This window comes from Etheostoma cragini, chromosome 23 (genome assembly GCF_013103735.1).
Source record: "Etheostoma cragini isolate CJK2018 chromosome 23, CSU_Ecrag_1.0, whole genome shotgun sequence".
NCBI classification, from domain to species: Eukaryota; Metazoa; Chordata; class Actinopteri; order Perciformes; family Percidae; genus Etheostoma; species Etheostoma cragini.
This window is the reverse complement of record NC_048429.1, coordinates 15,241,401-15,268,810: the sequence shown is the minus strand read 5'-3', so window position 1 is coordinate 15,268,810 and position 27,410 is coordinate 15,241,401. Positions and strand designations below refer to the sequence as shown.

Below are 27,410 nucleotides of genomic sequence, written 5' to 3'. Positions count from 1 at the left end.
TGTGTGTGTGTGTGTGTGTGTGTGTGTGTGTGTGTGTGTGTGTGTGTGTGTGTGTCCCAGCTACCCAGAGGTGGTGACCGGTGTTTTCTTCATCCTAATGACTCTGCTGTGGTTCACCAGAGAGCCTGGTTTCGTGCCCGGCTGGACATCTCTTTTTGAGAAGTAAGTGCTCTTGCGAGTCGACACACCACAAATGGTTTTGTCATCACTACCAAATGTTAGACGCACACTGTCACACAGAAAGAGGTTGCATCCAAAATTATATACACTACACACTCAATATATACATACGGTCGTTAAACATACTTTTGTGTAAATAAACAGAAGTGTGTATCTTTTTTGACACACTAAGCTGTAATTTCCAACGTCCCCTCCATGAGAAACTTCTTGCTTCTTCTCAACTTCTTGCATGAGATGAGAACTAGATAAATACTAAAAGTTTAGAAGTATCTTATATATTTGTGTGTGTGTTTTCCTTCTCAGGAAAGGCTACAGGACTGATGCGACCGTGTCGGTCCTTCTGGGCTTCCTGCTCTTCCTCATCCCTGCCAGGCGACCCTTCTCCTCCAGCTGCAGGAACACAGGTCAGGACCACGCACTCATCCAGCTGACAGTTTTTGGTATAGTTCTCAGGATTTCCCCAAGAAAAATAGTTAAGTCCGTCTTTTTTTCGACAAGGGTCTGGCTCGGTCAGCCCCAGACTGTTATAGTCTGTAATAGTTTCTTCGTGATACCAGAATCAACAGCTGGGGTTTAACTTATCGGCCAATACAAACGGGTTCATGAAGTTGTTCACTACTGCAAATCAACCTCCATTGCCAACCAATACATTTACTGGGATGGTCCGAACATCACATTGTAGTTGATATAGTCTACTCAAATCATATGATACTCAAAGAAGATTCATTCAGTCTTTAAGTATTTAAGTTTGGGTTAATTCCAAATATGTACTACATTTATTCGACTAGTTCTCAACTATTAAATAAATCGCCAACTGTTTTGTTAATAAGGCGTAGTTACTGTCGCCCCCGTGAGGGATTCTAAGGAATGACAACTTAATTGTCGACATGACATAAGCCTTTCCGGACACAGGTTTGATTTGGGTCATTCAGAATGCAACATTTTCTGACATTTTATTCACTAAAAAACTTCATAGATGAACCGAGAAAATAATCAACAGTGACAATGGACAATGAAAGTAATCATTAGAGTACTCCTGCCACAGAAAAAAGGACGTTTGGAAATCTTTGTCCACCTCAATTCATCTGTCAGCAACAATTATTGTATCATCACAATCATGCGTGACAGTGTTAGACAACCATACACAGGGTCAGTGTGTTACCAGCCTGTGCGGGTTGATTTATTGACCGTCTGCTGCAATGGCTCAGAGAAACTCTTCACTTGAACTCCAGCCACTGACTCTTTCCATAGTTGTGCAACCGGAAAAACACTGGAACAGTCTGACATTTATTGTATTCCTCTCTGCTGCTCAATGCTGATGTTCTCGTTGACCTCTGAACTCCATAACCTATAAGATGTAGTTCAGGCACGCAGACAGCTGTAATCCATTTGTCTTTACAAACTCAGAGATGTCAACACATACACTGGACAACATTCTGTTCAAGTAAGGTTTTTTTGCAATATATGATGTAACTAGGGTGACCAGACGTCCTGAAAAAGTTGGAGGGGGGGAGTCAGGCAGCAAACTACACATAACTACCAGCACAACTGTACCGACCAACACTTTGATTGTTTTATTTGTTTCATAATTACATTTTTCTCATTTGTATTTTTGGGATTCACATGACAGACAGTTGAATTCTAGAATGAAAATAATATCTCGTCCCGAATTTATCACACTAGATTTAACATTAACATTTTTAGAACAAGGTGTCCAATAGTGAATGAACACTAGAATAATATTAACTTGGGATGATGGAGCTCTTCTTATTTTAATAATTCCTATTTTGCCTTTGATTAGTACCAAATTACAAAATTGTTTTCTGGAAATCAATTGGAAATTATCTGTAAAATGTCTCTATCATAAATATACACTACAGTACAATGAAATACGTTTTCTTTCAGCACAAACTCATTTCTAAATTTCAATTATAACCAAAACACAATAATTACCAAACAGTTTTAAAAATCCTGTATATTTTAGTAGAGAAACACTATAATATTAGATATAATAGATTATTTAATAGGGCCGGGTTAAAATGCTTGATTCTCCAATTAAAACCGACTGAGTGATCGGATATCGATTCATAAAATCCAGACATTTTTTATTTAATATAGGCCTTTTCACCATGGCTGTATAAGTAAAAACACTTTAAACTAAATTTTGAGGCGGTCAATTCTTAATGTAAACAATACCCTTCTACATTATTAAAAATATGTAAGGGTTGCATCTTGTTTGTACCATTTACAGCATTAGTTTGCTGAGAAAGCAAAGCAAAATTGGTATTGCAACTGTAATTTCCCTAACCTAGATCATATTGAATCATAAGGTAATCATATCAGGACCCTGTTAAATCGAAACGATCGGAGAAATCACTGGCTATACCCAGCCCTGTAATCTAATACTTGTTGTATTTTATCGATAGATTACTACATTATTATTCCAGCTGTGTTGACATATTTCTGTTTGTTTTTTTTAATCCGGATGACCAGATAATGAATCACATGACCCGATGGCCCCCATGATCACCTGGAAGGACTTCCAGAGACTGATGCCATGGGAGATCGTCGTTCTGGTGGGAGGAGGCTATGCACTGGCTGCTGGTTGCAAGGTATTACGCATGTCTTTGTGTATGTTGTTGTATAAAAATACTGTTGAGGGTTAGGAGCAAGTGTTTTTCTCTTCAAGATTAGCCTAAGGTTATTTTATGATGTTTCCAGATGATGTGATTTAGTCAGTCTGCACAAACTTGATTTGAATGACGGGCTTGACGTCTAAACAGCAGAGATTCAGATCAACATGAGAGTAAACTGCTCCTCAGATCTCTTCAGGGTAAATCCAGACAACTTGCTAGACTATCTGTCCAATCTGAGTTTTATGTTGCATGACTAAAACTACTTTTGAATGTACACGTTACACCAAAATAAGTTCCTTCCCGAGGCTGATTTGCAGGGTCACCGTTGCTCTGTCTCTGTGGAGATTGGGATTGGTTTAAAGAAATGAAAATAATCCAGAGCATGTTTTTCTCCTGTCCCGGAATGCTGTGTGGCCAGACCTTTCTCTGCAGAACTGTCGTGGAAGGTCCGGCAATGCGAGACTAGGCTAAGGGAAACTGACTGTACCCTTTGAGATTGCTCACGTGTGTGTTTGTGTGTGTGTGTGTGTGTGTGTGTGTAGGTGTCAGGCCTGTCCATGTGGATCGGCAGACAGCTGGAGCCTATGAGTGGGCTTCCTCCGTGGGCCGTCACCCTGCTGGCCTGCCTGCTGGTGTCAGCGGTCACAGAGTTTGCCTCCAACCCGGCAACTCTCACCGTCTTCCTGCCCATCCTGTCAGCGCTGGTACGACACACACTCCCTCACACACCCTTACTCTCAGTATCCGGTCTCTCTTATACCTGGCAAATGTGTGCAAACAATGTGGAGGATGTACTGGGTTTGAAATTGGGGTTTGGAAGGGTCTGCAGGGCCCCGGGCTCATGACAGTGCCCTTTAAGATTCTTTAACCAGTGGTTGGTGTTTTTTGCCCCCGAAGTCTCCTTCCAGGCAGCGTGGCAATGGTAATGTTTAGGGTTAGGGTTAGCTGACTGGAAGGCGACGTTGGAGGCAAAAAACCACCATTGAGGCTTTTAACCTCACTGTAAGGTATGAGACACCAAAGAGAAAGAAGCACTGACAAAAATCCAAACTTTAGATAAAGCATTGCTAAAGCAGGTACTTTACGTGAACAATGCCTACAACAATGCAAGTGGCAACGCTGGCTGTGCTCCTCAGGCTCCCGTTCAGAAAAAATATGTAGTCCAAAATTTGTAACTTGATTTAATTCAGTTTATTTAAAAAGGGAGCGGTGCAAATTGACATAATGCATGATTATGCATGATGCATTACGGGGCAGGGGTTTGCTCCTCATCGCGGAGGCCGCGGGTTCGGATCCGGCCTGCAGCCCTTTGCTGCATGTCATTCCCCTTCTCTCTACTCATTCACGTCTTCAGCTATCCTGTGGAACTAAAGGTTTAAAATGCCCCATAAAATAATCTTTAAAAAAATAAATGACAGAATTAGTGAAAAAGCTATTTTTATTATGTAACAAATTGCAAATAAGCAAAGAAGACATCACAAGCAGATTAGAACTTGACACAAGACACAGCACAGATGGGATAAGGTTAGCATCAAAACAAAGCCGACCAGAGGCCTGTACTACAAATAAATTTGGCGTTAACGAGGTAACTTCAGGTTCAACCCAGCCAGGGTTTTCTGTATCACGACGGTGGATCAGCTGTTATCTGGTTAAATCGCCATGGTAACTTCTGCTGAACACCTAACCTGGTCGGGAGCAGGTTATGTTGGAGATCAGAGATCAACCGGTGTAAAAGCACCGCCTACTGACCAATCAGTACTCGATTGATAACAGCGTCACCATTCTTAGATCAACTGGAGCTTGATGCACAGAAAGAGAGAGAGAGCTCATAATAGTTCAAACATTCGTGATAACCTCGTTAACATTCCCCGATGGGTATGTTTATGAAAGATATAGATTTTAAGCAGAGGGAATTACATATAGGCTATTTGTGGTCTACAATGATAGAAGTACATGGAGTTTGGTGGGTTTGGTGATGGTGATTTAGCCCTTAAATTAATAAATATAAAAACATATTAAAAAGTTGGCTGAAAGATTTTAGCCTACAGGATTTTGGTCGGCTTCTTGAGCCGTGTGTTGCTAATGCGCTTATTTGAATCATGTTTTGATATTTTTTTTTAATTTACTCTCTGATTGCTTCCCACTGCCAGGGTTGCAACTGAAATAATAAGATAAAGCAACAGTTTATGGAGAGCACAAGTATAATTATGGTCAGATCTTTAGCCTGACTGTTAGAGAAGTTACATTGATAAGCGTTGTGAATTACGCTATCTTTTTTGCCAGCAGTGACTGTAAAACCGTGTCCGTGTTCTTCATATTTATGTAGAATTATAGTTTGCTCTTCTTATGAGCATAGATTACATAGATTAAAAAAGACACAGTGGTTGAGAGCAACAGAAGCAGTGCATTTGCACTGGCCAAGTGCCCATAGGAACTGGTAGGAGTGGTAAGGGAGTGACGCATAATGGTCTTTATAGCATTAAAATCAGAAAACAAATACACCAAAAAATAAAGTATGTATGTTTGTATGTATGTATGTATGTATGTATTTATGTAATAAAGCCTATATCATAATTTAGATAGTCTCCCGAAGAAAAATGGGTATCTCTCACCCATCTCTGCCTGCTGCTGTGTGTGTGTTTGTGTTTGTGTTTGTGTTTGTGTTTTGTTTTGTGTGTGTGTGTGTGTGTGACAGCCAGACAGCTTGTGGAGTTTGCCAAAAATAGTTAAAGTTGTCCCAATCTTGGTCTGTTTGTACCGTAAACCCGACCCTCGTTGACCTAGGTTCCTTAGCAGAAAAGGGAACAGAAAACAGACCGAGCTGAAAGAGTTACATTAACTTAAAAGAACTTAAAATTCCCCAAATTGTTCCAGTTAGGAATCTTATGTTCTAGGAACTGCAAAAACCTCCCTGGTCGGAAAGCGGCTATTTTACAGAAGCATCTGGGCTTTGTCCGACGCTTAGCGCCACTAAATACAATTCTCTCATCCTGGAATGATGTTTGGATTTACCAGTGCAGTTTGGCAATGTGAGACTATGTACGGATTAAACAAACATGATTATTTTGATTAATGATTAAAACAGAAACATTTAACTTAATAAAGTGCTGGTCGGTGGATTTTGTTATCTTCAGACCCTCTGTTTCCAGTCAAGTGCTTCATATTGAATTGAAGGAAATGAGAGGGGTAACTATCTGTGGTATTTCACAAAATGTCAAACTACTACTTTACAATACCTCTAATCTTCTTTTCAAAGGGCTGTTTTTGCTGAATCTTAGAAGGGACTCTGTCCACGTACACACATTTCTTCATAAGGGTCCATCACTTTGACTTTGATTCAACCAATAATCCACATGGATTATTGGTTTACTGCTCTCAGATTGTTCACAGGGAACGCAAATGTCATGTGTCAGCAGTGTGCATTAAGCAGGTTTCATACACAGAGGTAAATTCAAGGTGTTGTACAGAGAAAATGAAAATGTTATATATATATATATATATATATATATATATATATATATATATATATATATATATATATATATATATATATATATATTAATGAGCTCATGAATAGTAATGAGCTCAGGCAACATAACATCAGACTGACCAGCTTTTGTAATTGGCCTGATTTCTCCTCTTATTTCCTTTCAGTGTCTAGAGTTGACAGAGGAGGTCGCAGTTCATTTTCACATTCACCACATAACAAACACATATGGATTATTTTAGGATTCATTTTTGGCATTTCCTCTTACAATGGATAGGAAAGCTGAGATATAAAAGAGGACAGAGGGGACATACATGCAGGAAATTGTCACAGGTCAAACTCAAACCCTTGACCTTCTGCGTTACATATGCATGCCTGCTCTTCAAACTCAGCTAACCCGGCCACTTGTGGTGCAGTTTGGAATAAATTGTCGTCTTTTTTAGGCTTGAGCTAATGTCGAGACTGATACCATCAGTTTTTTTTTGTTTAACCCTCATGTTGTCCTTGGGTCAAATTGACCCGTTTTCCTATATCAATGTTCTTTTTAATTACCCAAAATAACGCTTTTTGACAAGTACAAATCTCTACTTTCATTCATTTTGGGGTGTCTTATTCAGTTTTAAAGTATTTGAAAAAAACAAATTGAAGTGGTTTTGAAATAGTATTGAGTAAAAGTTGACATATTCCAGTCTGTGATTATCCATCAACATTCATTCCTTTAATTTAGTCTGAATAATTTTTTATTCCGGATTTTCTAACTCCAACATTAGGTACAATTACTAAAAATTAGGTTTATTGACCATTAATTCCAAAAATAACTTTAAAACTAAAGTAAATAAGTTAGTGTTACGTAGTATTCAAAACGTCAAACAAATTGCCAAAAATGTTGAAAAATGGGACAGAAAAGTAAGAAAAAGTTAAAAACATTGATAAAAAGCCTCAACAAAAGTGTTGATTTTGAAAAAGGAGTCAAATTCATCACACTTATTGGCTGGAGGTGTGGTTGCACCTTGTTCTGAGAATGGTAATAGGCCTACGAAGGCAGTTTTTAACACGCGTTACCCCTTTGACCTCTTCTCTGTTCCCGACGCTCTCCATTTATCTTTGTCTTCCTTTCCCTTTCTTTTTGTCTCTTCTTCCTTATTCTCCTTACTCACTTCTTCCCCCACTTCATTTCTTCCAGTCCGAGACTCTGCAAATCAACCCACTCCACACTTTGATCCCGTCCACCATGTGCGTGTCATTCGGGGTCATGCTTCCAGTGGGGAACCCCCCCAACGCCATTGTCTTTAGTTACGGCCACGTGAAGATCAGCGACATGGTACACACACACACACACACACACACACACACACACACACACACACACACACACACACACACACAAAGATGTTTTTTCTGCACCTGCAACAAACTCTCAAAAGAACAATGTGTCAAAGTTGTTTTATGTAATCAGAAGGAAGAAGATTTTTCATTCTTAACTCTTGCTGAACCTTATTCTGATTTTTAATTTTAATTTTTACAAATTGCATATTTTTTCCTCTCCTCCAGGTGAAAGCGGGCTTCGGGGTGAACCTCATCGGCGTGGCGGTGGTGATGTTGGCCATCACCACGTGGGGGGTTCCCCTCTTCAACCTGACTGAGTTCCCAGCCTGGGCCGTGGCCAGGAACGTCACCGGGAGCTTATAACCGCCGCTGACGTGGAGGACAAACCACTGAAAGACAGAAAGAGATGGGGGCGGTGTTTCTGTAAAGACAGACAACAAGAAAACGATGTCAAGAGGACGGTCTTGCTCAGAATTCAGTCCCTTCTCACTGTAGATGAATCACACTGGACATGAAGAAGGATGGAGAGAAGGGGAAAAAGAGAGCAAAAAAACATGACTTGTTGCTTAGATATCATATTTAGGGTTATATGTTTTTTGGCCACAAGAGGGGGTTACGAGAAATGCAGAAGGTCTTTGTTAAAGTGGCCACTGCGTGGACCTCTGCAAAACACTTTAAAAAAATCTCTGGAAATGGAGATTCTATTTTCAACGAATCACTGTGGTGATCAGGAGAATGATATTTAGTTTTTGGGGGGATTTGTAATAGAAACAATGATAAGTTAATTTCAGAGCCACATCATCATGCCTGGTTGTGTGGATTAGTTAGTTATCTATATTGACACCATTGTAAGTAAGCCTCTTTTTACAGCATGCTTGCTGCATTTCTGCTGCACTTAGATGTATTGCTTTTTAATTGCGTTGCATTGCAACATGACAAGTTGGCTGAGAAAGTTTGACATTATGAGAGAGCTGGCTGCTGTGTTAAAAGCATGATAAATGCGTGAAAAGAGGCTTCTGCTATTGCTGATAATAAACTGTCTACATAGAGCTACAAGCCTTTAAGATGTACCCTGTATCATATACACTACCAGTCAAAAGTTTGGGGTCACTTAGACATTTCCATTGTACTGCATTATAGACATAATACCAGCTGTGATCAGGTGCAGTGTTTTTTTAACCAGGGCAGCAGTTTTCAGATTACATTATGTGCTTACATAATTGCAAAAAGGTTCTCCAATGTTTTTCTAGTGAACAGAATGTGCCTCTCGGACATTGGATGACTTGTTGCTGATAATGGGCAATGTAGATATTGCATTAAAGATCAGCCCCCCACTCAGATCAGCTGGTATTATGTCTTTAATGGGTTGGTATGGAAATTTGCAAGTGATTTTTGGTGAACTTTTGGCCGGAAGTGTATGCTTATATCCAGACCTGCTCGAGTCGTGATTCACTCGGATCTTTAACCCGAGTCTTTAAATTGACTCACAAATTGCGACTCTCTACTATCATTAACCCTACTACAATTCAATCTAAAATCATAACAGCACCACATACAAACCACTCGCAACATTAGCTACCACTATTCTTTGCCATCTTCACTGCAAAAAGCTTCATAAATTACAATTTTGTAGGCAAAAACAACTCCACCAGTCAACTCAAGCGACTGAGTGAGCAGAGAGACAGTCCGACCCGCAGACTCAGAGCAGGAAGCTCACAGCTCCTGAAATGATCTGTTTTGAAAGAGGTAAAAGATTGTGTATATTTAGCAACAAACTGAAAGCTGTTCGTAATTGTTATAAGCGGTTTCCTGCATTACTTTAGAAATCTAGGCCTCTTAAGCGGGATTTATGGACCTGTGGAGGCTCCACTCAGAGCTTTCGCCATAGCCTACGTAAGTGGTCTAAAGTTAATACTTGCGTTGGTGTGTGCGTCGATATCTTTAAGGGAATAGACAGGGCCGGCATGTGTGTGGTAGAGCGAGTGAGAGAGTGGCGTGGATTAGCTTTGGAGCGAGTAGCGACTCTTGAGTCCTAGTGGGAGAAACAAAGTGTCTCCACTGTGTTTTCTGACCACGGTGGGAAACTTTTAGCAGGAGAAGTTATGTTGTTTGGAGAACCAGGAAATGAGTACAGGGGGCAAATGCAACGTAGCCAAGACGTGCGTCACCGCGACGTGTGGGTGCACGTCAGGCTACGGCATATGGTCGGTATCTCCACGTACCTACGTACGTAGCCACGCTGTCGATTTAACGCAGAAGCATAAGTCACGCTTTAATATCTGCACAATGTCTTTACCAAAGTTTTTGAAGCTGATTTTGTGCCCCCATCATACTGTGAACACTGAATAAGCACCTTGCAGTACCACTAGTGCCTTTACCATAGTACAGCCTGTCATACTACACTTTTAGAAGGACTGTCCCTTGTGGGAATCAAACCTCCAACCCTGACAGTGGAAATGCCTTGCTGTAATCTCAGTCATCCTTATGTTTGAAAGCAGTAGTCTAATTGCTTCCTACTGTGCTATATCTCAGACATACGATTATACTTAATATCATTACAATGTTAGGAATGTAAGCTGAACTGTATTTAAGGTATAGAGGAGTGCTGGTTTGGTTGACTAATCATACCAACGTGTATTTTATGCTAACCTCCGTATCTCACAGATAGAGACTCGAGATGTTAGACACACACAATTTTTTTGTGTGAAAACTCCATTATGAAGATTATGAAGTCTTAAAATCTGACATTTTTACTAGCTAAGGTCCTGAGTTATGCCAATATAATATTGAAAATAAAAGTCTCTTAGTGAACAGTTAGGAAACACCATTATCAAGAATCAATAGCTACTGTATCACAACGTGTATATTGAATGAAATGGGTTACATTAGCATGGTAAGCGATAGGATGACCGTGTTTGGTGTGTCTTTGTTGTCACCCAGGACGTGTGACATTTCACCTGGCATGTGGACGCAAAAAAGAAACGCAGAGTTTATTTGGGACACTGTCGAGTTGTTGTTGAATGCGGCATCCAAGGCCTTTAAAGAAGAGAGAGGGGTGAGGTAGCACAGGGTTATAAGGTACAATATTTAGTTCAATCAACTGTCCAATCACAATATCTGCCGCCTCTTGGCGGACCTGTTTGCACATTAACATTCACTGTACTGTGCTTTATATTGTGACACTAATTTTAAATGCAATATGTTTTTTTTTTTCTTTTTATATCACTTCATTACAAGTTTAGTTCCTAGTGTGGGCAGAATCAAAAGCCTACGCTTTTATCTTGCAACGTATTCAGTTGTACTGAATGTTCTACAGCGTTATGGGGTTACGGCTGTGAGCTTTGACGCATGGGTCAACACTCCTTTTTGTAAATACATAAAGATTTGTAATATAAAGCAAATGAGCTGTTATATTCCTAAATTATGTGTTGTAACTTAATGTCTCATGAGTTAGATTGATACATTATACATGCACAACAATAAAACCACTATTGTATGTATTATTATTCTTTATTTACATAAAACACCACAAGTAAGTCAGACTTGAGATTGTGTGGATGAGAGTGTGTGGATGTACTGTGGCTGTGTAAGCATTGCACTGATCACAACTATTCCAAGTGACAGTAAAGTTCCATAGGGACATTACATGTAACTTCCAATCTCTCTCTCATCTCTGTACAAATAAATAATGATAAAGGTGAAGTTCAGGTCCATAATAAAGTCCTGCCCCTCTGGCCATGGTCTGAATAAGGCTGAAAGTCAGTGTGCTGTCCAGTGGTTAGGAAGGTTGCTGGGGACCTTCAGCAGGTGTGAATCCTTCTGTCTGCATTTTCTCTTTGTATTTCAGGAAATCTCTCCTCTTGGTAAAATATTTCACCTGCCAGGAAAAATGAAAAAGATCAGCAACAATCCTGCAGTATTTCACCCAGGCTACACACAGCTCTCACCTGTGTGAGGTCTGCTCGATTGAATGGTAAAGGTTAAGGGCTATTCTAATGTGAAAATAATACCATTTAAGAAGAATGATATTGTGAATTTGGAAATACTGAACTCAGGGATCAAAAAGATGAAAAGAGGGGATAGTTTACCCACTGAGCGGGACAATTTGCCTCAAACTCGCTCTGGAACTTCTGGCAGGACGCAGCTTTGTCACCATTGTCATCCAGACATTTCCATAGCTGGTCCCTGGCATCCCAGCATGCCTTCCTTTCTGCAGAATTTGGAGCCGTCATCGCTGCCTGATCCTGGGAAAGGTTAAAGAAAAATTGAAGGCTGGGGAAGTTAACAGGAATTATTGTAGCTCCTGCTATGTGAAGGCAGCTAAACATTGATGTAGTCTAAAAATCGACTAAAATCGCATCAACCTTTGACATATGACACCATAGTCCCTTCATTGCTGTATACTTCTGCTAGGTTATCCTATGAGGTTACTGTTTATCCTCATATATCCTTTAGGTATGCACCACTTATGCTGGGAATTCACATCCTTCCATTAGCATCAATATCTATCTTTCCATCCATCTATCCATCTTAGAGATGTTCAGATATCGGTATCGCCTCTGATACTGCCTAAAAACGCTGGTATCAAAAAGTACTGGAGTCTATGCATCAATCCGATACCACATAATTAAGCCCTAAAGAAAATTCATGTTAAAGTTCTTAATTTATGTTGTTTTTTCCATTATAAAACTGACTGTCAAACTGGATAATAAAAGAAAGTTCTGTGGCATTCCTTGTTTGTGTTTGATTATGTTTCAAAAAAAGTTTAACCTGAGCCAGGCCGACAACAAAGACAGAAATCATATCACATCCATACAGGGATAGTAGAGCACAGCTTTTAAAAGATAATAAAATATATGACACACTGTTATAGGATCAGTACTTGGCATCAGCCGATACGCAAGTTCAAGTATCGGAATCGGTATAGAGAAGCCATATATTGTATTGGACCATCTCTAATCTATATATATACATACATACATACATACCGTACTGTGCAAAGATTTTAGGCAGATATCAAAAAAATGCTGTAAATTAAGAATGCTTATAGAAATGGAAGTGTTAATAGTTTCTTTTCATCCATTAACAAAATGTTGTGAATGAATAGAAGAGGAATCTAAATCAAATCAATATTTGGCGTGACCACCCTTTGCTTTCAACACAGCAAAGGTTCTTCTCGGTACACTTGCACACAGTTATTGAAGGAACCCGGCTGGCAGGTTGTTTCAAAACATCTTGGAGAACTAACCACAGATCTTCTCTGGCTGTAGGCTTCTTCTAATCCCTCGGTCTCTTTGTGTAATTCCAGACACACCCGATGATGTTGAAATCAAGGCTCTGTGGGGGCCATGCCATCACTTCCAGGACTCCTTGTTCTTCTTTACACTGAAGATAGTTGGATAGATAGATATTACCTTGGGGTTGTTGTCCTGCTACAGAAAACATTTAGGGCCAATCATACGCCTGCATGATGGATAAGTATCTGTATCTCTCAGCATTGAGGACACCATTAATCGTGACCAAATCTCCAACACCATTTGCAGAATGCAGCCCCAAACTTGCGAGGAACCTCCACCATGCTTCACTGTTGCCTGCAGACTTGTTATTGTAGCGCTTACCAACCCCTCGGCGAATAAACTGCGTCTTCTGCTACAGCCAAATATTTCATCATCAGTCCAGAGAACCTGCTGCCATTTTTCTGCACCCCAGTTTCTATGTTTCTGTGCATGAGTCGCTTGGCCTTGTTTCCATATCGGAGGACTGGCTTTTTGGCTGCATCTTTTCCACAAAGACCACTTCTGGCCAGACTTCTCCAGACAGTAGATGGTGTACCTGGGTCCCACTGCTAGTTCGGAGCTGATGTCACTGCTGGACATCTTTCCATTTCAACGGGAAACATGCTTGATATGTTTTTCATATGCTGCACTTAGTCTCTTTGACCACTGTGTCTATGATCCTCAACGTTGCCAGACGTTTTGCAAGTGTACCTATAAGAACTGATGCTGGTTTGAAGGCAAAGGGTAGTAACGCCAAATATTAAAGGGTTTTAGATTTTTTTTTTTATTTGCTCACTTTGCATTTTGTAAACTGATAAAAAGAAACAATCATTATTTATATTAGGATTATTAAGAATTATTAGTTTACAGCATTTTTCCACACCTGCATAAGACTTTTGTACAGTAGGCTACTGTGTGTATGTATACATGAACACTTAACTGAACACTGTCCCTACATGACACCAATGCACAGTGATCAGTTTGATATAGGACTAATATATATACATATATACACAGTACAGGCTAAAAGTCTATGAGGACTACATTAATTAACACATAAGCTTTCAATCAGCCAATATGGAGGTTTGCTGACAGTAACGTTAGTTGAGCTCGCTTGTATAAACGCAACTGCCACTCACCGAATTAAACGCTAAAACCTCCAAAAGGATTTCTTAGTCCCAACCACAGCTGGTGTTAGTTTCTGTCCCTTCATAAAAAAAAAACTAAAAAAATATCAGTAATGCTGTTGATAAACTACAAACACGAGACTTTTATAACGTGCCCAGGTACTGTACTGTGAAGTGAAGGGCGCGCAGCTCATACAGTTAGATGTACTTCCTTGTCGCGCCGTGATGACGTCTAAGCGTGATTGATGAAAAGTACCAGGGGATGGCGCAGTTCGGTAAGAAAATTCCCACTCTAGTGACATGTTTGAAAGTTTTTAACATAGTTTTTGAATAAAACACGCTAAATAAGTAAAGGTAAATTGACCAGAATGTTTCCAGACGAGGTCTTTAAACACAACGTGGCGTTTTATGTAACGTGTGTGTTGTCAACTGTTTTCCTCAGGCTGCCATGTTAACTCCTACTGAAAGGAAGCAACAGGTGTGAGGGAGTGAGTAATTAGCTAATGTAGCGTCCTTATTCTGCTTAATGATTCTAGATGTTATTGTGGCTGACGTTACATTTTCAACATTACAATACTATAAAACGTCGTATAACTGTAACAAAGCTGTTGTCTCCAGTAGTAAGACAACTTCCAAAATGTCTAAACACGTTTAATCAAGGGTCATAGTTCAAACCCTAGACCTGCAGTGGCTTGCATGAGTTTACACACTAATGCTAAAGTTGAATAAAAAGAGTAATTAAAAAACATAGTTTGGCAATTGACGTTAAGGCCTTAATAATTTTTTTGTGTGGAAAATCCAACCTTTAAGGACACCAATTTTCTTTGTGAACGAATAATGTATTGTAAATAAATAAATGTTCTTTCTTAAAATACAGGGGGCAGAAGTATACACCCCCCATATGTTAAATCCCCATAGAGGCAGGCACATTTTTAATTTTAAAGGCCAGTTATTTCATGGATCCTGGATACTATGCATCCTGACAAGGTTCCTTTGGCCTTTGAAATTAAAATAGCCCCCCACCCCCCCACATCATCACATACCCATCACCATACCGGGAGATAGGCATGGGGAACTTTCCGTAAGATCATTTCTCAATGCAAATCAAACCAGCTAGTATGCTAACGGAAATAACACCATGCCAATCTCTATGTATGGTGAAGGGTATGTGATGATGTGTGGGGGGTTATTTTAATTCCAAAAGCCAAAGGAACTTTACCAGGATGCATAGTGTCCTGGATCCATGAAATAACTGGCCTTTAACAAAAAAATGTGCCTGCTGTGTGACCAATGAATACATGATTGTTCTTAGATGAAAATCATTTCCACTTTTTTATCACCCAAGGATTTGCAGTAGCGTTAGCCTACGAGTGACTTGTGTGTGTGTTTGTGTGTTTAATGTTCCGGAGACATGTTTGTTTCTTCCCTGGGAGCCTCTTTTCCTCCACAGCACTACAAGTGTTTGTTACTGAGCTATGTGAATGTCAAATAACGTTTGTGTTTGTATAGCCTTGTAGTGAGTGAAGGCAGAATGAAAATGTATGTTGTTGATTAACTCCCTCTCTCCTTTTCTCCCTCCCTCAGCCATAGTGACAGAGAATAGCCCCATTGGTTACCTTGGCTCCCGGCAGCAATCCATCTCAGTTTGTGCGGACTGAAGGGAATAAAAAAAAAAAAAAAGTACTCTGATGCACCCTCTTCTTTGAAAAGTAAGTGTTTGTCACCCTGTGTGTGTGTGTGTGTGTCTGTGTCTGTCTGTCTTTCTAGCTGCGACAAAGACAGAACTTCATTCCTTATTCTTGTCACACACCATTTACTGACCTCACTTCAACTCTGTTTCCTCGACTGTCAAGGAGTGTTTTTGTTTTAGTTTGGAGATTTAAGACCAAAGTTCAGCATGTTTTTAAAAAATGGGATCCAACAGCACGCACGATTCCATCAAAGGAGCCGGAGCATGTCAAAAGTAGAAGTTGCCCTAACTTCTGCTGTGTCAAAGACCCGGTGGAAACAAAAAAGTTCAAATGAAGAAGTGGCTGAAATTGTCAGTAGCAGTAGTGGTAGAATTTCAGCAGTTGGTTGACCATATTTTCTGTCAAGGGACATTGAAGACACATTTTGAGCTTTAGATAGAAAATAAAACCTAAAAGAACACCAACAGCCCAGCTTTGTTGTACTCTAATCTAACAGGATGCACATCCTGCTAGTGTTAGACACAGATCTAGATATAGAGACTGAATAGATAAGCACAGACATCGAGGATTATGTCATACTGAATTTGAAACTGAAACTGAATTTTAGAGGCTTGATATGCTCAGGAGCTCACGTAAATCATTTAATTGATGTTTCACAGTGACCTGTGACCCCGAAATGGTGGTTCTTGGCAGAGCCAGTAACTACAGCTGAGGAATGCCTCTTCTCTCCAGACCAGGATTTTCAGAGGTATTGGCACAGAAGGATTAGCTAATGACATGTTCAGAAAAACTAACAGGTTATTATGAGGGTTATAAAATGTTTAAAAGGGATACATATACCTTCTAAAATGGATCAATCTGTTGGGTTTTACAAGCTCTCGTCGCCACATAGCTCTCACAGGTTGCTGGTTTTAGATGCTGTGTGAGAGAGGCACTTATTAGACTATGACAACCATTCTGTTTTCAAACTCCACAGTGCCATTTTGAGACTATTGAAAACTCTTCCTCCCTCTGCAATACTGTCTTCATCAGCTGTCTGAGGTGGAATAGCAGTATATGTGGATAGGACTAGCAATGCGAAGAGGAACGTTAGATTGCATCAGTATTGTGTATCATCCATTCACAGTAATCGTGACTCTTAGCAAGCGAATAACAGATGTTGGTGACAAAAACCAAAGCAACCTGGCAGATCGATGTCACTTTTAATGGACAAAAGAGGATCTGCAGTGCTCATGAGCCAGCTGTCATCTGTCAGTCTGTCAGTTCAGACAGGATGTCAAAAGAACGATGACAGAACTTGACACACGGCAGTTAGGTATAAAGCCAGGTATACGGTGGCTACAAGCGGCTGTCAGGCATAGCCTGGATCTGTAGAGGATGGCAAGGTATATTATATTATTACACAAAATACATGGTTGCACAAATGATCTACTCTTCCATGTGCACATGGCTCTGAGGCCAATCTAGTTGAATTTTAGCTACACCAGTCAGTCTGGTTAATTGCCTTTATCTCTTTCTTACTGTATATTAAGAATGGAACACCTTCACCGTTTGGCTCCGTTGAATTGACCCCACTTGTCCCTAATGGCTGCTGCAGGTTTTAGTTTCCAGTTGTTACGGCTGCTTTCTGACCATCATACCCCTATCCTCTGGTATGTAGTGTAAATGCACAAACAAAACTTTCTATTCAACAGTAGTCACAGCAGGGGTAGATGCGGATATCTTTAGGCACCAGCCTTTGTGGCAAATGTAATTGAATGGAAAATATATTATTATTAATATTCCAAAAAATTGTATTCCCTCCCTGTAGTCTCATTCTGTGGTCACAGAGTCACATGGCCATCGGGCCATGGTTAATATATGTGTGTGTTATGTGAGTCCAAAAATTTGAGAAATTGTGGTCCATATGTGGATAATGTAAGACATCTTAAAAGCAGTTAGTAGATGAGAGATGTGTCAGATGAGTCATATTACTTTAAGATCTGTGGTGGAACCTTTAGTATGCCAGGAAGGTAAATGTCAGACACACATCATCTGTAAAAAGGCCAAAACAAACACTTAAAGACCCACTCTCTTGTTCTTTGAAAACACACACACACACACGCGCACGCAAGCAGATGGCTCTTACTGTTAACTGAAGCTGCCTGACGCTAATTACAAATGACAACCATGACATTACTCTCTGTTCATGTCTTGAGCCCTCCTCTGATTTTTTTTCTTTCTTGCCTACGGAATTAATGGCTCTACAACAATAAAGGTTTATCAATTACTAAATCGAGCAGATCCTTCCTAATGGAACATTTTCTTTCATAGGTCAACCTGCATGTTAATTAATAAGAAATGCAGAAAAAATCATGGAAGTGCTTACAGTGGAGCCTTGGCTACAGCTTTTTTATGCTAATATGTATGTCAACTGGCAGAAGACCCCACCACTTTAACATACAGTGTATTGAGTTTTAAATTAGTTTGCACTGACCAGTGTTCTAAGCATTTACACATGCCCAAATGCACACAGGCATTCATTAACTACACTCATATCCTAAACACCATATGTGTGCAGAACTAACAAGCCACACACAGAGCTATATTGCTCCATAGCAAGCATCGACCACTGATTGCACCTCAATTTCAATTCACTATGCTTCATTGGCATGAGAACAACAATCACAATATTGCCAAAGCAGCAAGCAATAATGACACACACACACAGTGTGACCACATCGACCAGTATTTGTCAGCCCAGTGGTGTGCAGGATCCTGACCTCCAGTCACCACTGCTGGAAGTCAATATCACTGTCAACTCGGATATGGCACCCACTGTCATGGCAACAGGGGCTCAGGCACACACACGTGGACACAATCGAAACATTAGTTGGATATGGCAACGGCGAGAGGAAAGTTTTAATGGAAAATTGTTGTCGCTTCTTTACCTCAACAACTATTGTAATGTCTACTGATGACTTCAATGGAACTTTTGGACAAAGAAAAGACTTGATAGCACTTTTAGTGCTATGAAGGGATCTTTATTGTTTATGTGTTGTGTAGTGTTTCTGTTTTTTGCCCTGTTAGCAGCAAGGTCTGAAGAAGGAACAAGTCGGTCGATTGCCATGAAATGTAGTTTTCATGGTCCCATGACCAGAGGAGTAAATTGACCTACAGCATAAGACTGATACGAATACTGGATCAGTGAAGATACTTCTACAATCTTAAAGATTGTAGTCTTTAAGCCTTCAACTGCAGTTTTGGACTCATTGTGACCCGTTGCTTTGTAAAACTGAAATAAGAATTGCCTTGTTGAGTGTATATATTATAGAGACTAGTAGACAAGTTGCCTCCCTTAGAGCAACTAGTGTCACGTCAGAAATGACGGACTGAAGCTAAGACGTACATCTTATCTTGGAGCGTCATGCAAATCTGTTCAGTGGCGTGGTACAAAGAGCTGAGCCAAATACTTTACAGCGGATGACCTGAATTGACTCCTGTTTAGTTCTTGACCTTGCTCCACTCACCGTACGAACCTACGGACAGAGAGAGAGAGAGAGAGAGAGGAGAAGAAAGGAAGAGCAAACTCATAATCCATCGCTGCCTGTGCGCCGTGGAAACCGAATCAGCTTTTCAGAGCAGCAGGATCTGAAAAAGCTCAGGATATTTTGCAGGAGGCGATAGCACGCTGTGATCATGCCGCACACAGCTTGTGTCTTTACACCTGTCAGGGCCGACGGGAAGTTACTGTCTGTCTGTCTGTGTGTGTGTGCGCGTGCAGCATGCGTGTTTTGTTGCGATGATGTCGCTTCAGTTTTCCTTCTTTTTATTCTCATGTTGTATCATTTCAGCTTAAGCTCCAAAAACAGCTGTGTGGGAAAGTGTGCTGCGTCTCTGTGTGTGTTTGTTATTTAAGACACAATAGGAGAGCTTTTTATCCCAAGTAGTATATTTTTTTTGTTGCTCTATTCTCTCTATTTTTGTCTGTAATTTTGCAGACTGATGCTTCAATCAACATGTTATTTCACCGACAACACTACTTTTCTCTCTCACACACACACACACACACACACACACACACACACACACACACACACACACACAGGCTTATATCCCGGAAGCACAGAGGCAGAAAGGATATTGTTACAAGCATCCGAAAAAATGTTGGTCCAACAAGTGAGACAAGGCTCCCACCTGAATTAAAGAGGATTATCTCTGTTAATTTATGCTAATGAATGCACACAGAGTAATGAAAGCAGCATGTTATTGTGTGACTGAAGCCTGGCCCGCGCTCACAAACATATACAAGCTCACACAACTGTGTGTTATTGCACCATTGAAGCCTGTTGCTCGTGGAACTACACCCATTCCTTTTCACAAGACACTCAAACACTCAGCACTGTGCCATTGTGTACTTCATGGGAATCTCGTAGTCCGGCAACTGCCAAATCTCACCACCATTGCTAATACACACACACGCACACGCACATGCACGCTGATGCCGCTGCGGGACAGACGTGGCATGGTTGGATGCACATTCTTGTTTTTGTTTCACTGTTTTATACAAACTCTTAAACACTTGGGAGTTTTGCTTTGTGAGGAATGAAATCCTTCGTGAGAGTCACCATGATATTCCAATATTGATACAGTTGCGTTGCCAGTAATGGACCTAGTCGCCACCTTTTATAGACTGTGCTCTGTTGGTTGAACATGTTGGATAGACACTGTTTTGCTCAACCTTTTGCTGTCTTTCCCCAGTTTGTCTTTGTTTCTCCTTCTTTCTACTTCTAAGTTATTAAAAGTCCCCTTTCGTCTAGAAAAAGATGGCCCACACTCACTTTTGTGCTGACCCACCCAAAAACAATTTCTGTCACACAGGACAGTACATGTGCAATGACACACCAATCTGCCAAACATTTTACTGTATGGACATCTTATATTCACATCACATTTACATCATCATACATACATTTTTATTTTCTGAAATATTGCTTCATATTCGCTCAGTCCGTAGGTAGTTGGGTTGGGAACCGGAGGGTCGCTAGTTCAAGTCCCAGTACGGACCAAAGTACAGAGTGTGGAGTGGTAGCTGGAGAGATGCCAGTTCACCTCCTGATCAACGCACCGTGCCCCCTCCATTGCTCAGGGTGCTGGTCCAGCACTGGCAGCCCACTCACTCTGACATCTCTCCACTAGTGCATGAGTAGGTCCTGAGCATGTGTGTGTGTGTATTTCAGTGTAAATTGTAATTTCCCCACTGGAGATCAATAAACAGTACAAATTAAAAATCAAATTATTATCCTAAAGTATGACAAGTTCGCCATGACCTCATTGTTTTGCAGCACAGGTACTGCAGAGATATACCTATACCCCACTAACACAGAACGTTTACGGAACGTTAGTTTATGGTTCTCTAAAGGTTAATTCGAACCTCCACACAACGTCTCCGTTTGGTTCTTTTGGTTGTTCTGAGTTTTTGAAGTAGCGTAAAGGTTTGCAGTCACTTGATTTAGATTAAAAAATGATTGGTCTTATAAAAATCTAAGTAAGATAAACAGGGATCTCATAGGATTCCCACACTGCTGCCAGACGATAAAAGCCATGATAATATATCGCAGCTGCAGACACACCATGTCCCTGTAGTAATAGCCTACCATAAGGATCTTACACGAGTGAGACAGTGATTTCCATAAAGGGCAGTGGGCGGCGCGCACACATAGCCAGTGTCATTGCGATATACGGGAGTGCGCGTCCGTTATCAAGCGAGCCTGCACTCCTCAAACCCAGCCGAACCACGCCGAGCCGAGCCAGAAACGATAGGAGCAGTTGAAGTTAGCCCTGCCGCCCCTCACAGAGGCAGCAGAGCAGGGAAGATGACCTGGTAGTGCATCTTTACGCACGCGACCCGCCGTCAGTCCCTTAAACCCACATTCTGCTCCTTCTTCTTTTTTAACGTTTAATTCTCTCGCGGAGACCATGAAGACGGCAGAGCACAGGAGCGATGTTTTCATCTCCCAGCTGCTGCTTTTCAGCCAAATAGGTAAGAAACGGGAAAGGAGACATATGACTATATGGGGGCTGGCAAGTGATGCTGTGGACGTTTTCGACTGTCAAAGATTGAGCGGTGCGTCTATTTTATTCCCTCTGCACACTTAAGTCCATTTCAAAATGTGCAATCAGCGGCAAAGACAGATTCATTCTACATGTGGATGGCATTATTCGAGCATACATTTCCGACGTGGAAACGTATTCTTAAAATATAGGTTACCGGCTAAATATTCCTGTCCACTCATATTCAGTTTGAAGGGAATCCTCTGCAGTACGCAGGCTGCATGCAGGGATTCTTCCTGCCATGCTTTGGAACATGTTGAGCCGTTTTTTTGCCCAAACCCAAGTCAGTTAAAGTATACATGGGAAGCGATGCTGCCTAGTGTGACGACGCTCTGCGTTTTCTCTTGTCTTTCGTGAATATTGGGTTTGAAGAAACTGCTCCCACAACTTTGGTTGAGCTTGTTTGAAATGTAAGTCCAAATGTTGCTTTCACAGCTTCTCGTTTCTTTTAGAAACCGGGCTTGGGTTGATAAAACACATTTTCATAACACCTCTATTATATTTTTAAGAGACATTCCAAAGGGAACTGCCTCTTTTTTATGACTGCATTGATTGTAAATTATTGCTGTATTCTTCCCCCAGTGGGATGCTGAATATTACTATACCTCTCCTTGTATATGGGAAGTCCAATATGGCATCCGTATAGGCCAACCACATGTTGAAAACTCACCTGATTGACTTTTTTTTAGCAGCCAAGTTGGCTGTGTGTTTTAGGAATAAATACATAAACTAATGATTTGTTAAAAACATAGTCACTCAAGATATGAGTCAGAGCAGCTTTCAAAGCACAGATCCCCTTGGGTAAAGTTTAGTTTAGTTAAGTTTAATAGTTTATTTGAACATGTAAAAAACATTAAAATAAAAGATTTATATACATGCATTTATGCATACATATATAATTAAATGACAGATAATAAGGTCATGTACTTCTTAGCACAGTTTTCCAAAATTGAAAGTCATTTAAACAAAACAAAAAAATGTCCCATGTTCAAAAGGAGTAGGAAGAAATGATAAACAACTAATCAGGTCCGACCCCCTGTCTCTACTTTTATCCTTTAGTAAATCTTATGCTTCAGTTATCTACACATTATTATTTACACATCATAGACACAGATGCGTACATACACAAACACATTTACACTTTTTAAAAAGTTTTTTTTCTTCCCTTTCTTCTTCTTTCTATACCCTCTATCTATAGCAGATTAAATAACACATTCATACTAGACGTAGTACATAGACATGTTAGTATTGTAGATATATTAGCATATAGATATACTAGTATATAGACATACCAGCATATAGACCTATTGGTATATAAATATATTAGTAAATAGACATACCAGTATATAAATGCCAAGAAACCATACAGTCTTTCTAGAATTTATTTATTTTTATTTAACCTTTTATACAACCAGGAAGTCCCTAGAGATTGAAATGTCTTTTAAGAATACTATCACTTTAAGTCCTTTTCGTATCCCTTTTAATATATTCATTTTAAATAATCTCTTGAAATTGCTCGTTGTTATAGTAGATTTCCTCTCTTCACTGCAGCTGTTCCATAAAGTAACTCCTTTATTGGGTAAAGAAATCCAAGAATAGGTCTTGGTGCTGATTTCTGTATCGGATGTGGAAGTAAGTACGTAACATTCTGTCTGTGTTCCTACTGACTGGAGAACAAATAATCAATAAAGTTCTCCAGTCAGCAACAAGGTGAATCATCACTTTCAAGTTTCCTTAAAAGCAGACTGGTAGCCGAAACCCGGCATCATTGCTTCAGATGCAGTTAAAAATCAGAGCAGTGGCATTGGAGTCGTCAAGTTTGAGGTGAAGATTTGGATCTTTATATCTAGTACTGCTTGGAGCATATTTTTCTATAGCCATTTGAAACTTAACTTCATGCTCTCAGTTAAAAGATACATTGGAATAGCAGAGTAGAGCTTGACCCATAACTCGGCAGGGCTGATATGCTGGCCAATGTTAGCTGATTACAGGCATGTCTGCAAATTTGTCGACCAATGAGTAACAAGAATTTGCAGCATAGAAATACCAATACCGAGATGTGACAGTGACGCCATTACATAGTTCGTCCTAAGAGCCTTAACAGTTACATTTTTCCAGCTTTAGAATGTCCCACTCAGCATACTGTTCATCTTGGTCATAATTCTTTAAACAACAAAATTAAAGGATCTTTTTAATGTTAAGAATATCAACTGACATGGGCGACCTCTTTCTCACCCAGTAAAAGCGTGCACCCCATGTAAGATGAGTCTTTTGCAGCGGCCCGGGGTCCAAGTCCGACCTGCGGCCCTTTTGCTGCGTGTCATCCCCCCCCCCATCTCTCTCCCACATTTCCTGTCTGTCCACTGTCACTATCAAATAAAGGAAAAACGCCCCAAAAAGTGATTTTTAAGAATATCAGCCAACATATTGTTATTGGATTATTTTTAAACTCTTCAATATTGGTATAAATTGATAATGTTGTTATACATTCTAAATAAAAATGTCTTATTCTAAACAAGTAGTTTTTGTGCCTAAGCCTAACCATTGTGATCGTTTGACAACTTTAACAAGGTGATAAAACTGTGGCGGTTCCGTTCTCTGGTTTAGATATGAGGACAGAAAACATTCCTGTGGCTCGCAATCCCTGCCACCGCTACAGCCGCTCAGTTCTGAAAGGCTCCGTTGGGCCGTGTTACAGGGTAGGAATAAACGACCCATGTGGTCGTATGGTTGGGAGGACTTGTTGCAGATTTGGTAGTTTGCATTCACTCATCTCCAGTAGAGCTTTGGTTTGACAGCTTGATTTGACCTTTGATAAAATCAAATAGTATTCTAAAACATTTTAAATGGAATCTTAACAAGGTTATCTTATTGTTTTTATTCCATGGTTTGTTTGTTCCAGGAAAGGCCAGGAGATAAATGTCACAACGGTCATTTCAAGAAGCTGCAATCAGAGGTTTCCAAATGTTTTCTTGTCCTGGACACAAACCTGCGTGCTCCTGTTTGATGAGATTTTGTGTGATCAGATTAAGCCAGATGAGCCCATGAGACGTTTTTATTCGATAGAACTTGGTGCAGAAAAAGACAAATGATGATAGATGGGATGAGTGAGTCATTCCTTAAACCTCCCCTCACTTTTGATTGGTTGTTTCAGAGTCAGTGCTACTGCTCTCGGTCCAGATAATTAAGATCACGTTGCCCCTAAATGCCAGTGGCCTTTAACTCCTTCCTCCACCTGCAGTCACCAGTGGAAACAGCTGTTTCTTTATGAACCGGAGGTTATCCCTGGGTCCCACATTGGGCACAGCTGGTTGAGTTCATGTCCTGGTAGATCATTAAAGGTCTCCGTTTGTCTTCTCTCCAGACATCTTGATGCTCTTTTGAGAAATGTTTTTACAGAGTCAACGTTTAGCTATGCTCTAAAGTAGAGCTAGGCCATATAAATCAAATATTACAATAATTTTGACCAAATACCTCAATGCTGATATTGCGGTGATATTGTAGTGTTGACAAGTGGTGCTTTCATAAAATATTTACACAATGAGTTTTTTTTTTTTTTTTTTTTTAACAAATACAAGTAATGTAGATAAAATGACAAAGTGGTTAAAGGCAAATAAATTCAGAAAATGACATCACTTTACTGTAATGCAGCCGTAAATCTACAAAAAGACAAATGCATGTTCACATGTACTGTACGCAACCATCTGATGCAAGTTGGTTCATTATTGATTCAAATGTTTTGAATTTAGTTAAATTAAGTTATTTTTTTATTACATTTTATTTTTTGCTGTTTAGACACAGAGAGAGAGAAATTTAGTTTCCTTTCAGAGAAGGAAATAGAGCATCCTCCAGCCATCTGTCACACAGTATGTCTCGACGCCACTCGAAATCACAGCACAGTTCATACAAACGTGAAGTCGCGGTGACGTTGTGGGTGCTCTCATTTTGGCCTGGTCTGTCCCAGCAGTTCTGCCAGTGAACACAATCCTCTATAGTCCAATATCCTCTGGAGTCCTTCACTGCACCATCTGCTTTTGACCAGCATGGTTGTCCCTATTGCAGTACACCATACATCTGACTTCTCAGCGGTTATCACACCTTCTGCCTGTGGTTCCATATGTTCAGTTCAGCAGGAAAGGGATTCAGGCTTAGTTTACTGTTTAGATACATAAAATAGTTTGGCATTGAATACATATATATATATGTGTGTGTGTGTGTGTGTGTGTGTGTGTAGATACAAGTGTTAGAAACCCACTGTAACTTTGGGTTTTAGTATCCCGCCATTAGAGATTTAAAACTAATCAGAATCAGCTCAGCATGGGTGTATCTGTGCTCGTCCCTTTCTCTCCCACTTCTCTCCAGACCTCATTTTGCTCAGCTTTCCAAACATGGAGAGCTGCATCTGACTGACCCCTTCTACACATAACACTTGCATTTTGTGGTTGATTTCAGTGGTAAGTTGTGACACGTTTACATCTTGGTGCAATGATGGTGGTTATTATAATCGTGCCACCAGCGCTCGCATGGCTCTCAATGTCTTAAACAACAACTTAATATCGCGTTGTCTCGATAGAGGCAGAATTCCAATTTATTTATATTTTTATTGATTTATTGTAGCCACAGTGTTTGAATTGGAAGTTGTGGCAAATGCTTTGTTGGATTTATTGGTTGTTGGTGGATGGTGATTGGTTAGATGAAACGACACAACAACAGCCTGCATGCTATTGATCCTTCAGCTCAACAGGATCCATATTGGAGTTGGGCACAACTGTGTTTGTACTTTACTGTGTGGGGGGGGATTTAACGCTAAAACAACCTGTATGAGCGTGTGGGTGTGTACTGCAAATGCATGTACACATAAACAGAGTAACTTCAATACTCTCATCACTGACTCACTTTGAGGTAGGAGCTTTTAAAGCGTCAGTAGCTACAAATCATAAGAAATTCGTCCAGTGATAAAGATCCCACCGTCAGATACTATAGAAAAGGTGCTCTGTATCCGGCCATGTGCTATGTCACAGTTAACGTGCGATGGTTATTGGGAGTTCAGTGATCATATGTTCTCCTTATGAGATACCATATGGCCACCCTGTGCACCCAGAGCATTCGAACCAGACGGGTTGCATCCGGTGGCATAATAGGAGGCCTGATGGTGTGATAGCAATTTCCTACAACATACTGGCACACATAGCATGGAATGTATAAATCCATAAACCATATGTAGAGAGCAGTAATGACAGAGAGTCAGATACATGGCAAATCACAGTAGGGATGAAACTGTCTGTATCAGAAGAGTTACAGTAATGATGCTTACCTTCAAACTAATAAAACAAACTAGTGCTGTCAAACAATAACAATATTTAATCGCAATTAATCGCACATTTTATCTATTCTTAATGTCCCTTGATTTCTCTTTGTCCCTGTATTTTTTTCCTCATTTTAATGCTCTTATCAACATGGAAAAGTGGATGCTGTAGTGTTCAATTTCACACTAACATTGTCACTTGGAGAAAAGAATCTCTCACACAATGTGACACTGTCCATCAATTAAAGGGTGAGAAAAAAAATACTTTGACGGGGGGGGGGGGGGGGGG

At 40.2% G+C, this 27,410-nt stretch overlaps 3 protein-coding genes across 9 annotated transcripts in view; 2 read left to right on the top strand and 1 right to left on the bottom strand.

Moving 5' to 3' along the window:
- The window catches only part of slc13a4 (solute carrier family 13 member 4), a 27,562-nt gene extending 19,250 nt beyond the window's left edge, over positions 1-8,312 (top strand). Inside the window, exons 11-16 of one of the 3 annotated variants that reach the window (XM_034863363.1) lie at positions 61-162; positions 484-584; positions 2,668-2,792; positions 3,359-3,520; positions 7,487-7,624; positions 7,855-8,312. In XM_034863363.1, the coding sequence (XP_034719254.1) occupies positions 61-162; positions 484-584; positions 2,668-2,792; positions 3,359-3,520; positions 7,487-7,624; positions 7,855-7,992 (766 nt within the window). In that variant the 3' untranslated portion in view covers positions 7,993-8,312. The remainder of the gene's footprint in view (positions 1-60; positions 163-483; positions 585-2,667; positions 2,793-3,358; positions 3,521-7,486; positions 7,625-7,854) is intronic. The other 2 variants (XM_034863364.1, XM_034863365.1) reach the window with 2 other exon arrangements.
- Positions 8,313-11,173: 2,861 nt separating this feature from the next.
- Positions 11,174-14,279, bottom strand: LOC117938654 (cytochrome c oxidase assembly factor 6 homolog). Its single transcript, XM_034863413.1, has 3 exons — positions 14,045-14,279; positions 11,718-11,873; positions 11,174-11,506 (listed from the first exon to the last, which is right to left on the bottom strand). The coding sequence occupies exons 2-3, from the start codon at positions 11,859-11,861 to the stop codon at positions 11,408-11,410; spliced, it is 243 nt and encodes an 80-aa protein (XP_034719304.1). The 5' UTR covers positions 11,862-11,873; positions 14,045-14,279; the 3' UTR covers positions 11,174-11,407.
- A 21-nt stretch (positions 14,280-14,300) lies between these two features.
- Positions 14,301-27,410, top strand: part of LOC117938623 (receptor-type tyrosine-protein phosphatase zeta-like) — a 77,928-nt gene continuing 64,818 nt past the window's right edge. For 4 of the 5 annotated variants that reach the window (XR_004655450.1, XM_034863343.1, XM_034863342.1 and 1 more), the window contains exon 1: positions 21,473-21,745. Coding sequence is in view for 3 of the 5 variants with exons in the window: in XM_034863343.1 (XP_034719234.1) it covers positions 21,682-21,745 (64 nt within the window). In the remaining 2 variants the exon portion in view is untranslated. Of the gene's footprint in view, positions 14,511-15,616; positions 15,742-21,472; positions 21,746-27,410 lie in introns of those variants that run through there. The other variant, XM_034863344.1, reaches the window with a different exon arrangement.

What these genes read in the sequence shown, in the direction of transcription:
- LOC117938654 (XM_034863413.1), bottom strand. Translation starts at nt 11,861, where the DNA reads ATGACGGCTCCAAATTCTGCAGAAAGGAAGGCATGCTGGGATGCCAGG. An exon ending in CAAATTGTCCCGCTCAGTGG is followed by an intron (nt 11,507 to 11,717) that starts GTAAACTATCCC and finishes TTTTCCTGGCAG; the next exon opens with GTGAAATATTTTACCAAGAG.